The sequence below is a fragment of the Zalophus californianus genome, chromosome 8, assembly GCF_009762305.2.
Source record: "Zalophus californianus isolate mZalCal1 chromosome 8, mZalCal1.pri.v2, whole genome shotgun sequence".
NCBI lineage: Eukaryota > Metazoa > Chordata > Mammalia > Carnivora > Otariidae > Zalophus > Zalophus californianus.
The window spans coordinates 23,678,417-23,692,067 of record NC_045602.1 but is presented as its reverse complement, the minus strand read 5'-3'; the positions used below and the strand labels follow the sequence as shown (position 1 = coordinate 23,692,067).

At 39.7% G+C, this 13,651-nt stretch overlaps 1 protein-coding gene across 2 annotated transcripts in view; it reads right to left on the bottom strand.

Moving 5' to 3' along the window:
• Positions 1 to 13,433, bottom strand: part of PPP1CB (protein phosphatase 1 catalytic subunit beta) — a 40,104-nt gene extending 26,671 nt beyond the window's left edge. The window contains exons 1-2 of one of the 2 annotated variants that reach the window (XM_027622078.2): positions 13,317 to 13,433; positions 12,961 to 13,100 (exon numbers count right to left, since the gene is read on the bottom strand). In XM_027622078.2, the coding sequence (XP_027477879.1) occupies positions 12,961 to 13,012 (52 nt within the window). In that variant the 5' untranslated portion in view covers positions 13,013 to 13,100; positions 13,317 to 13,433. Of the gene's footprint in view, positions 1 to 12,960; positions 13,101 to 13,251; positions 13,267 to 13,316 lie in introns of those variants that run through there. The other variant, XM_027622080.2, reaches the window with a different exon arrangement.
• Positions 13,434 to 13,651: the final 218 nt, after the last annotated feature.

The following is a 13,651-nucleotide window of genomic DNA, read 5'->3' as shown; positions in this document are numbered from 1 at the left end:
GATTTAGAATTCTAGGTTAGCATTCTCTCTTTCAGCAGACTAAGAGGCTTTTCTATTGTTTTCTGGTATCTACAGTTCAGGTGATATATCAACCATCACTGTTCTCCTGAAGGTAATGACTTATTTCCTCTGGCAGCTTTTAAGATTTTCTTTTTCTTGATTTTTAGCGGTTAAGTCTATGATGGGTCTCAATATGGTCTTATTTGTATTTTTCCTACCTGGAATCCACTGAACTTTAATCTGTGTTTTGGTATCTTCCTCAGTTTTGGAAAATCCTTGGTCAACACTACCTCCATCCCCTATCTCCTTTCCTTCTGGGATTCCCATTATGTATGTTAAGCCTTTTGACTGTCTCCTGCTTTATTTCCCCTCCATATTTTTCTCAGCACTGTGTAATTTCTAAAGAACTTTTTTTTCTAGCTTACTTCTCTTTCTGTTTCTAATGTGCTAGCTAAGCTCAACTCTCAAATTCTCATTTTTAATTTATTTTTTTAGTTGTAAAGTTTTCAGGTCTCTGATAAAATTTTCCATCAGTTCTTTTTTTTTTTTTTAAAGATTTTATTTATTTATTCATGAGAGACAGAGAGAGAGAGAGGCAGAGGGAGAAGCAGGCTCCCAAGGAGCAGGGGGCCCGATGCGGGACTCGATCCCAGGACCCTGGGATCATGACCTGAGCCGAAGGCAGACGCTTAACCATCTGAGCCACCCAGGTGCCCTTCCATCAGTTCTTATCTTGAACATATTAAATCAGTTACAGTCTCTCTGTGATAATTTTAATATCTGAATTATCTATGGATTTGTTCCCTTTTTTCCTCTTGATTTTTGGTCAGTTAAGCCTACATTGTCCTGTAGCATTTTGCTAAATGAAGTTATCGGATCATGAATGAAAATTGTGTAAGTTCTAGATGACATCCTTCCTTTTAGCAGTAGTAGGTAGAGTGACGACTTACATTTTCTTGAGAGCTGTGGTCTACTTCAGTTTTGCTCTCAATCTTAGGGAGTGGCCATGATGGAGTAAAAATGGAAAACTCAAGAGTGTAATACAGCCCCTCTAACTTAGCAGTCTTCAACTTTTGCCTCTCTGGCACTAGGGTGATGCTGGAATCTCTGCTCAGAATTTTAGCTTTCCAGGCACTGTTTTCTTCTGGGTTTCTTTGAATCTTCTCTTGCACGTGTGTCCTTAAAAGTCAGTGACTTTAGGCGGACCTGACTACAGATTTTGGGGTTAGAGTCTATGTGGTTCTCTCCTCTTCTGGATTTAAGTTTCAACTGCTTTAATGGCCTCAGATGTCCATCTCTCCTCTGGTCCAGTAAAACTGCCACTTTTTGTTTGGGATCTATTCCCCTATACCTCCAGGAAAAAAGCCAGAGTGGTGAGCTTACTGGTGCTTCCCTTTTCTCAAAGATCAAAACCCTCAAACATTTCCTGTGTTGGTTGCTCAAGTAAATATAGAAAAGGACATAAAATATGATTATTGGCCACACATTAGATTCAGATGATTACATATAAAGAAATTTGAAGAATACCTTGCAAAGGCCTAGACACCACTATAGGCCCTAACCCCGTATTTTACCAGTCCTGAATGAATCAGTCACACAATTTTGGTGGGAGCATCAAAGCCTCCTCCTCTTGATAAGTAATCTTTCTGCACAATCATGTCTACATCAGGAAAGGGAGAAAACATGAAGATCTGAGGATCAAATCTGGCCCAATGCCTGGTTTTGTGAATTGTTATTTTTTTTTAAATGGGGGAAAAAAAGACACATTAAAACTATATAACATTTCAGTGTCCATATATAGTGTTTTACTGGAACACAACTACTCTTGTTATTTTTTTTTCTTCCTCCCACCCTCGTTACGTACTATCTACGGGCACTTTCACCATACAGTGGCAGAGTACATTGGTTGCAAGGGAGACAGGGGGCACGCCCCCACTTCACACTGCTTCTTATGGTACTACAAATTGCAGATACAGTTATAACTCAACAGTGTCTTGAGTGTCATGCTTGTTGCTGTACTGCAACATTTTACTTTTACTACAGTACATACTCATCATGTCAAAGCAGAAAAACAGAATGCAAATGTTACACTTTTAAACACAGTGGAGTGTGGATTATTTTGTTATTGAATTAGATGGCTAGGCATTGTATTTATAACATTACAGCTGTGCTTAAAAAAAATATATATATATATATTCACATTACCAGACTAAGCACTCATCACATTCCCATTTCACCAGAAAGCAAGTCAGAAAAATTAAAAAATTTTAAATGGAATCTCATCACAGAATTTCTTCACAAAAATAAAAATGAGACTGCAACCAAAGTTAAGTTTCTAACTGGCTCATGTTTTTAGCAAGAGAGAAAAGCCATTTTACTAATGGTGAATTAATGAAATCATGTTTGATTGGAAAAGCCAAAGAAGTATGTCCGGAGACAATACGCTTGTTTAAAACTATTAACCTTTCTGTAAAAACAGTTCTTGAAGTGTTGAGGACAATGAAAGCAACATCAATAATCAGTCAAAAAAAAAAACCAAACAAATGATTTTGAGTGGTTTTCCTTGGCTCTTGGTGAGTTCACAGATATTACCAGTACTCAGCTGTTGCTTATTTGGGAGCCAATACTGAATTAAGTGACTGGAAAGGTTAGCCTCTATGAATTGTCTATGTGGAACTACAGGCGAAAATTCAGTTAAGTGTCTGCCTTCGGCTCAGGTCATGATTCCAGGGTCCTGGGATCGAGTCCTACATCAGGCTCCTTGCTCAGTGGAGAACCTGCTTCTCCCCCTGTCTGCCACTCCCCTCCGCCCCCTCCGCCCCCCGCTTGTGCTCTCTCCTGCTAACAAATAAATAAAATCTTAAAAAAAAAAGTTAAAAAAATATTTTCAAGAAGCTGAGAAAAAAACAAAAAGTAATGGTGGCAAAAATACACATGGAACACAACAAAAAACCCAGTTGGACAATTTTATAAAGTTTATGAAATTTTAAGGTGTTTATAGTCTATGAAGCAACTGCTCAGCAGAAAGACATTTTATTTTTTATTTGTTTTTTGGGGGTGGGGAGGGGCAGAGGGCCGAGAGAGAATCTTAAGCAGGCTCCTAGTCCAGCGCAGGGCTGGGGTCTCATGACCCTGAGATCATTACCTCAGCCAAAATCGACTTAATTTAATGAGCCACCCACATGCCCCAACAGAAAGATATTTTAATCTATGATGTATTGTTGAACCAGTGGTATCACTAGTGAATGTCATTAGTGTTCATGAACTTAATCATTGTCAGTTCCATGGATATTTGTCAGAAATAAAAGCTGAATATCTTGAATTGCCCTACCACACAGCAGTATGATGGCCTAGTAGTGATAGTTTTTATTTTTTATTTTATTTATTTGACAGAGAGAGACACAGGGAGAGAGGGAACACAAGCAGGGGGAGAGGGAGAAGCAGGCCCCCTGCCGAGGAGGGAGCCCGATGCGGGGCCTGATTCCAGGACCCCGGGACCACGACCCAAGCCAAAGGCAGACACCCAACGACTGAGCCACCCAGGCGCCCCTAGTGATAGTTTTATTGTGATTTTTTTTGAGCTCAGGGCAAATTTTTCTGAATGACAATAATCACTATCACTACTATGGGGAGTTTTATGAATTAAGATTTTGCTGCAAACCTGATAGTGTTTCTTAATGTTTCAATCTAAAATTGTAAGGCAAAAAATACTTACATACGAAAGGTATACTGTGGTAAGTCATTCTGATAACTAATGTTGCCTGAATGGCAAGCAAATGTCAAAGCTGCTTTATACACTCCCAAGGCTGTCAAAAGTTAAAACAAGATCTTCATTTCCTCACAGATTTGCATTGGATATATTTTCTAAGCTCAAACCACAGTTCCACGACATTCTTTAGATCGCAATGCTAGTGCAAAATATATCAAAATCTACTTAACTGTGTAGCTGAGGAGCTTCCACCTAGCCCTCTACTGGAATTGATTTGTGAGCAATGTGATGACACGCTAAAAGGCAAATATCAAGAGAGGAGTAATAGAATTCTATAAATGCTTTCCAAATGACTAAAATCATTAACTAAAATCATATGCTTGTGGATTGTTATCAGTATTTGGCAGTACCGATCTGTGTTAAAAGATACCTTCCAAGATGAAATACAGGAGATCTCATTACAGATCAACATTAACAGATGAACACTTGCAATCGAACCTCAATTAAACAAAATGTTATCTTCTCCCAAAAGAAATCCCCTCCTCCTATCATTAAACAAATTGTACTCACTTGTTATATTTCAAATTTCATATTCAAGTAAAAACCTTTTCAATGTAGGTTTGTCTTTTAAGTTACAAATGGTATGTGAAATATAGGTTTTTATGCGTATTGTGTATACTAAATTTTGTTTCAATAACCATCTATTTTCTCCAGCAAGTTCTTACTAACTGCCTTCTCTAAAATAGAAAGGATGCCAAGAAAAAAGCAACCCCACTACTATCATATTTGCCCCATGAAATCTTAGTAATCTTCATGAACCTTTAATATTTTAATTCACACTTACTCTATTCTGCCCCCCATTCACTCGTTTATATATAAATCAGTAGCAAAGTTAACTTAAATCCAGACTAAGTTTCCTAATTTTTTTCCCCTGTAGGATGAAATGGCAATTTCTCCATATTTATCACGTAAGTCTCCCTTTAAGCCACACACAAAAAAGGTAAAATTTTTACAAGTGGCTAAAATGTGGAATTTGGGTTTTAAGTGAACGAATTAGGCAGCTGTCATAATTTCAATTTATCTTAAGTCTGCTGATAGGAATAATTAATGTGGCCTTCAGGAGCTCTGTTCAATACCTCAAACCGTAATACTGTGTATATACATGAACATATTTTTCTGAGAAGGCCTATGGCTTTCATGAATTCTCAATGGGCCTGTGAATAACTTTAAGTTAAAAAGTGATTCCAGATACACTGGTAAACAAATAATGAAAAAAAGAAGAAAAGTAACAGATATAGGTGAGAGCCAGATGTTTCAGGAACAGAGGAAGTGTGTCCTAGCTCTATGGGACCAACGTGTGATCCCCTTTTCCACTCTGTTGACATCTGCATGGTACAAAAGCAATGGTGGGCAAAACTGCTAGCACCTCAGCACAAACCAAAGCAGTGGTGCCAAACCGTACTGGTAGTCACTGATGGTGTTCGCTGCCGTGCACTTACAGAGAAACACAAAAAAGTCCAGTTTCACTTAAGAATGCCCTCGAGTAGTAAAAACGATCAATTTCATTAAATCTCCACCACTGAGTATGTCTTTTTCATATTTTGTATGATGAAATGGAAAGTATCCATGAAGCATTTCTGCTGCATACCGAAGTGCAATGGCTGTCTTCAAGAAAAGCACTGTGACTGTTTTAGTTCCAAGCCGATCTAGCCACACTTTTTACAGAACATCTTTTTTATTGTAAAGCACAACTGACAAACTATTTACACTTAGATATTTAACAGATACTCTTGAAAATGAACAAAGTGAGTCTGCCATTTCAAGGAAAACAAGTGACAGCATTTGTGCTAATGATAAAACCCAAGGTTTCAAGTGAAAATTAAAATTCTGGAAACCTTGTATCTAACACCATGAATTTGACATGTTCTGATACCTTGTTGTAGAATTAACAAATATGATTTTTTAATATTGTGTAAGATGTGTCAACATTTGAACATCGGCATAAGTTGGTTTAGCTCATGTTTTCCAAATGACCAGTGCATGTTACAGAGAATGTGTAAGATACATTTAAAGTGCAAGATCAATGGATTTTCATGTAAAGTAACAAAAAAAACCTCACTGATATTTCAGATTCCACATTACAACTAAGCTTTAAGAAACTACCACTTGTTGATTTTTGGTATAACATTAAAGAATACCCACAATGATCTAAAAAGACTTAAAATACTCCTTCATTTTCCAACTACATATCTGTATGATTAACTTCCATAAAACCAGACGTTAGAGAGATTTACTTATCACTATTTTTGTTGTTTTAGAAAGCATTATTTATGTTAACATGATATGGGTTATTTTCAAATGAATTAACAATAGATATTTCAAAATTTTTATTTTTAATACAGTACTAACAACTCACATATAAATAAAAGCTCTTGTCCTCCATTCTTATTTTTTTATCTATTAAAGATTTTATTTATTTATTGACGATTTTATTTGTTTATTGACAGAGAGACACAGCGAGAGAGGGAACACAAGCAGTGGGGAGTGGAAGAGGGAGAAGCAGGCTTCCCGCGGAGCAGGGAGTCCCATGTGGGGACCCTGGGATCATGACCTGACCCAAAGGCAGATGCTTAACCGACTGAGCCACCCAGGCACACCATTCTTTTTAGTAGTATAAAGTGGTCCCAGGACTCAAAAAGTTTGAAACCCAATGCTCTAGTCCCTAGCCAAAAGAAGGCATACAACAAATCTCCTTAAATTACCTTTCCCCATGTTCTGCCTAGAAATCTCTCTGTCCCTCAACACCAACACTAGTATGCCAAACCAGATTACAAACTGGATGATGGAAATAGGAAAGAAATGTTTTACACATACATACACATATATGAGGAAAGTGGTTGTATGCAATTAACACAATGTAGAGGACCCAATATATGTTAAGATCCTCACAAGGAATGACCTTCTCAAAAATTACTATGGGGAGTGTTCAGGGCTCAGCAGCATAAAAAGTCCTCTATTTTCTCAGTTCAGGTTTATACTAAACAGTAAAAGCAGCTAACATTTTCTTTTATTATGTATCAAGAATTGTTCAAAGTGTTTTATCTGTTCAATCTCTACAGATACATGATGAAGCAGATACTTAGTATCATCCCCAATATGCAGAAGAAACTAGGCCAGGGCTGAAATTAAAATACATGCAGAACCTGTACCCTAAACCAGTATAAATATGGCCTCCCACTGTATCAATACTGATGTATCTTGAGCAAATACCTAACAGTAAACATCTGATTATCATTCAGGATTAGCTACTGCAGTTAAGGCTTATATTCATAAAATACATTCCTTACTGTCACTATATTATTTAGATCTTCCTCTCACTCAGAAGCCTGGTCATTTTCTCTGATTACTTTGGCTCAATTATTTGATAAATATTCAAATAACATAGTTGAAACCTACTAATACCTATGAAGTTTCCTTCTCAATTTACTAACTGAAATAAAAGTCATTATAACCGTGAAATATAACATTAAAGGAAGCTATATAATAGACGTCCTTAAACTTATTTTATTATGAAAATTAACTTTTGATTTTTCTCAATCAATAGGAGGTAAAACTAGGGGAAAAGTTAAAGTGGTGTTAGACAAATACTCAAAGCAAGAAAATGCTTTGGTCAACCTCTGACTGATGAGAGGGGAACTTCAGGATATTCTCATGGAAACATTCTGGGGATGAAATTCCTTTACAGTGAGGGGCGCCTGGGTGGCTCTGTCGGTTAAGTGTCTGCCCTCGGCTCAGGTCATGATCCCAGGGTCCTGGGATCAAGCCCCGCAACAGGATCTGCATTCAGCGGAGAGCCTGCTTCCACCTGCTGCTCTGTCTACTTGTGCTCTCTGTCAAATAAATAAAATCTTTAAAAAAAAAAAAAGAAATTCCTTTACAGTGAAATAAACCGTGTCAAAACCTCTAAATTACACAGTGTTGGCACATATCAGGATCCAAAGGCAACGTTTCCACTATTACATAAAGACCTCTTACTTGTCCTTGCACAGATGCAGGTAAATGTGGGAAGGCAGAAAGAGCCCTGAGGCCAGGGATTTTCAGGAAACATATATATACCCTCATAAATCACTCTGCTACACATGTGAATAGAGGCAGAATAAAGGACAACTGTCACTGTCCTTTTACTAATTTTTCTACTGCATTACAAAAGTACCCACCTAGACCAGGGACTGAATTCCTCCATTACTAGGAAAAGACTGGCTACTGGTTATTTATACTTGCTTAACTTCAGAATGAGTTTCTGCATTTTTAGTCTTCTACCTCTAATTGAAGAATAAAGACTATTTCCACTAAAGCATTTTTAATTTTATCTAACAGATGGAAAGTCTCTGTCGTATGGTGTATTTCAGAGAATGAGGTGTAAAAAAATTGCATTCCACCTACTAATAACCAAGACTTCAAAGGTAATCCAATTCAATCCTGGAGAAAGGTAGAGGTTGTACAAGGAAAGAGATCGCTTTCTCCTTCCTGTATTCACTGATCCTCTATTTTTCCAGGAAAAATAAGCCTTGAAATGGCTATTTACAGCTGCTAGAAGGGCAGTGCCTGCTGTGTGAGGGTATAAATTTGTATCCACTCAAAATTAAATTCTAGAAAATTCAACTGGGAATTCCCATCACCCACCACCACACCACTGCTAAACCTACTGCATTTACAGACCATTTCTTCTCTTTGCATCCCTATATCCCAAGTCTTCCAGGATAACCTTTGTTTCAGAAATACTTAATGATTTCAGTTATTATTTCTAGGTATCTCGACATATATACCAATATTATTTTACCTCTGGTAAAACTGAGAACACATGCCCCCGGAATGAACACCGTTAAACAGTAAACATGGAAAATAAGATAACAGAGAGAAAAAAGCCTACTAAATACAATTTGCCATCTTCCCCATTAATCCTAAATCTTAATATATAACCTTGTCTCTGGATTCAGATGTAAACAGATTTCTAAATCCCAATGAATTCTAATCTCGGATTTAAATATTTACCAAAAAAGCTCCAGCTCTGTATTCATATAACAAAACAGAAACACTTCTGGACTACTTCACACTTTTCTCTCACTTACTGGAATGAATTAACAGGAAAGCAAACCTAATTTCTGAATCAGTTAAAAAATGTACCACCTTTATATGTCCTCTACCTTCTCATCCAGGAAGAGGCAAGAGAAGAGAGAAAGCATCCCTCAGATGATCTTCCCTACTCCCCAACCTGCTCTTTTCTAACAGACCTGGCCTTGGATCTATACACAACACCTTAACTGTGGAAGCTGAGGTTGCCAGGAGCAGCTAGACTAGCACTTCCTTTAAACCGCCTAGACTTTAGACTTTTGGGTCATAATTAAACAATTTAAATTGGGGGGAAAAAAGTCTTTGAACAGTCTGGCAGGTCCTCAAAAGGTAAACATACAGACTCACTGTATGACCCAACAATTCCATTCCTAGCTGTATACCCAGAGAAGTGCCCACACAAAAACTTGTACATGAATGCTTACAGCGGTATTATTCACAATAGTCAAAAAGGGGAAACAACTCTAATATCCACCAAGTGATGAATAAATAAAATGTGGTATATTCATACAGTGGAATATCATTCATCCACAAAAGGAATGAAATACTGAGACATGACACAATATGGATGAGTTTTTAAAACATCAGAAGAAGCCAATCACAAGAGATCACATATTACATGTTTTCATTTATATGAAATGTCTAGAACAGGCAGAATCCATAGAGACACAGAAACAATAGTGGTTGCCTAGTGCTGGGAGAGGGCTGAAAGGAAAAAAGGAGTGTTGGCTAATGGCAACAGGATTGTTTGAGGGTGGTGGTGGTGAAAATGTTCTAAAATTGATTGTGGTGATGGCCACACAACTGTGAATATACTAAAAACCATTTAATTATACACTTCAATAGATGAATTACATATATCTCAATAGAACTTTTATTTAAAGAGAGCTTTAATGTGGTTTTATTAACCTATTTCATTTTTCAAATCCATTCCTTTTTTTAACCTTCAAAAGGACATATGAGAAAGCTTCCTATTTGCTTAGTCTGTCTCAGCCTAACTGAATTTTTGGAGTACATGATCCACAAGAAAGGAAATGATCACAGTTCCACAAATTCAGACACAATACACACACAGTATATATACACATAAAATATACATACTAAAATACATGATATATATATAACAGGCATGTGTTAATTATCAACTGGTAAAGCTGAGTTTTTAAACGCCTGGATCAAGTCTGGTTGGGAACAGAGCTAGTGGGAAGCAGTTTCTCATCCTATCCTCTTCCCAAACACATCAATCTTCATTCCATTTCATCTCCTCCCAAAATAAACACATTTATAATTTGAATAAAGTTTGCAAGGTGATAATGCTATACTCCCACTGCCATCCTAACTCCTTTTGGAACTAGCGATCAAAGTAGAAAGCTTTCACTGGGTTTTCCAGAACACCCATAGGAACTAGATTTAATTTATACAATCAGTCAAGAGCACTATTATAAGCCACAAGAATGTGGTAACAGGGTCACTACAGGGGATAGCGTGGCAGGCGTCTTTGGCTTTTAGTTCCAAGTAAAACTTAACCCAATATACTGGAGGAACATGCGCTATTCACACAATGTATCAGTACAGTGTTTTGCATTAAATAACAAAATTTTTTAAATGTTCTAAAGGCACTTTGAAATTATCACCAACCACATGCCCACTCAAAAAAGAAAAAACACAAAGCAACTCATAAAATACAGTTACTAAAAGTGTTACAGCTGACTGGCAACTTGATATAATAAAAAAAAGTCAAGAGCATGTTTTGGAATTACAATCAACATTTTAAAATGAGATGAAGTCCTGCTGATGTTTTCCCCTAATGTGGAGACATTCTGACCAAATTTTAACTTTTATGTTCATTTAATACTTAAAAAAAAATCTAACTGTAGCTATTCTGCTAGGCAGCTTTACAAAATACCATCATTTGAATCCGAGTTAAATTTAATGAGCAAGTAACATCACTGAAAACCAAGGCAGACAAAACAATTTTTATTTAAAGACTAAAAACAATTACTTTTTAGAAAATCCAAGTCTGTTCTGGATGTCTTTGAATAGCTCCAGATTTTGGAAGGGGAAAATAAAAGGAACCTGTAGACCCAAGGAGGTACTGTCAAACTAAATATACTTCCTGGGATTAAGAAGCAAGTAATGAAACTCTACTGATGGGAGTGTGCTGAATATATGAACCAAGAGGAGGCTGGAAAAGCCCAGAAATCACTTTAGACTGGCAGTTCCTTTTGTTTTCTTTTTGGATTCCTGGTGACTAGCATAAAGCAGGTCAATAAATGCTTGCTAATCTAAAAGGGGAAAATGTCTGAACTAGGTTTCTCACCCCCCCCAAAAAAGGGTGGGGGGAGAGACATTATATCCAAAGCCAGAACCAAACATTTAATCTGAATTCACAAAACTAATGGAATCACTCAGCCTATCTTTTTCCCTCCATATCTTCCTTCCAATAAACTTAACAACCCACTAGTAAGTTTCTGTCATTAAAAAAAAGTGCATCTAACTTAAAAGATTCAAGATCAAACATTTAAAAACACGTAAATCTACTGTTTTATGCCTATAAAGTATTCATATATGTTAACTGTATGAAAAATAGAAGGGAAGAAGTTGAGATACAAACATCAGGTTTTTAAAATACTTAAATTTATAAACCAAGCCTGGATTTCCCCCCAAAGTTAATGAGACATTAACATTTTTAAGTAGTTTTATTTCCCTCTTGAAACAATGCACAATTACAAAATACAATTTTTTTCCAAAATGAATGTCTCATAGACCCAGCAAGATGTTCACATTTGTTAAAGTCCACCAAGTCTTAAGCAGTGAACACTGACTACAGGCACCAGGGGGCCTCCCAGGAATAACTTGATATTAGTAAAGGAAAAGGTAAGTAAGAGTTTCTGGTAAAACTTTGCTTCTTATTCAGTCTTAAGACTGCTGGGAGGCTTTCACATCTGGAGCAAATAAACTGTAGTTTGTTACACAACGGGGACACACAGAACTGATAAGATAACGACACATGGACTGAAAAAAGGAACTAGCCCACCACCCCCCCCCATACAATCTTCTTTGATTATTTTCCAAATATAAGTATATACTGCACTTCATTGTTGTAAACAGTTACCTTCAGGTAATCTGAAAGCAACTAAGTTAGTGCATATGCACTCCGAGGTTTCCAACCAGAGAAGACTAAATTTTCTTAAAGGCTTATTTTCTTTTCTACACATTCACAAAGCAATTAGTGGTGACGCAAATTTTAGGGTAAAGGGATTCACTGGCCGAAGACTACGATTAACTTTGAATATCATCCTGGCCCCTCTCTCTCTTCCCTTTCCCTCAGTCCCCCAACCCAACCTAATACTGTTCAATAAAAACAGAAGGACCCGGAAACTTCAAAAGCCGCAGACTTGTATATGCCTTTTAAACACAAGAGAGGCTTCACAACAGACCTTTTTCTAAGTTTGTGCAGAAATTAAATCCTGCTCAAACCTGTTAAACTCCAACCCGAAAGCTAATCCCGTCAGCAAACGCGTCTACATATTTTTCTTGAGTGCATCTTCAGCTCGATCAAAGACTTGTGTTTTACTCTTTTTTTCCAAATTTATTTCCAATAAATTGGAGGTTAACTCCGGCTAATGTTAACCTCTCCTTAAACAGAGTTCGTCCCATAGCATCATGTAAAAATGCGGAAGAGATCCAACAACTGTCTCAACGGGAAGGTTTTTATAAAATTCACTCCCGGAACAAGAATCGGAGGCAGCCAAGGGCAATGCACAAAGAGAACAGAGAAGAAATACACGTTCCACGGACATACAATGCACAGAAGCTCGCATCCTCGCACCCTCCTTGAGAAGGGTCACCCAGCACCCTTGGGCTCCTCGCAGCCCCCGGCCGGCGCGACGCCGTGACGGTCCACGGGGACCCTGCCCGCCGAGGACGGCACCTCTCGCATTGCCTCCCACCGACCGTGTTCCCGGAGGCCGCTCCCCCCGGCCAAGCAGCCTCTTCGCTCCCTCCACCGCGGCCGCCGCGGGGCGGGAACAGGGGTCCCCTCGGGTTTCGGCGGCGGAGGGGGAAGAAGGGCTGAAGGGGGCGCCCCCTCCCCGCGGCCGGCCGGGCCCCGCACTCACCCTCCAGCAGTCGGGTGATGAGACTGTCCACGTTCAGCTCCCCGTCCGCCATCTTGTCGGCACCAGACGCTCCTTCCCGGCAGCGGGAACAAGGGCTTCACGGCGGCGGAGGCTGCGGCGACCGCTCGGCGCTCCCTCACCTACAAGTCACGCGGCGTTTCGACCCCGGTTCCAACTCCCCCTTTTCCCCGGGCCCTCCCCCCACCCCCTCCCCACCAAGTAGTGGAGCGCGCGTACACTGGGAGGCACACACGATAAATAAATAAATAAACAAGTGGGGCCCCCACGAACCGGGCCGCGTCAGACCCAGCCGCCACCTCCTCCTCCTCGGCACCGCCCAACTCCGCAAAGCTCACCAGCGCCGCCGACGGCCCCACCCGCAGCGCCACTCACTGCACACCGCCCTTCCCCGCCACCGCGCCACGCAGCCCTTCGCGCAGGCGCACGGCGCACGCCTCCGCGGCCGCCCCGCCCCGCCACGGCCCTGGCCTTCCGCGCAATCGCACTGGGCTCGGTTCTCCCGCCGCTCCCGCCGTCGCTGCCTTCGCGCAGGTGCGTTGCCCTCTCGCGCCGCTTCCACTGCGCCGAATCGCCGCGGTGGCGCAGGCGCCCCATGGCTGGCGGGATTCGCTGGGCTGGGGAAGTTCCCATTAGGCGGAGCGCGCGTAGGCAGCGTTGACCTTCCCGCTGC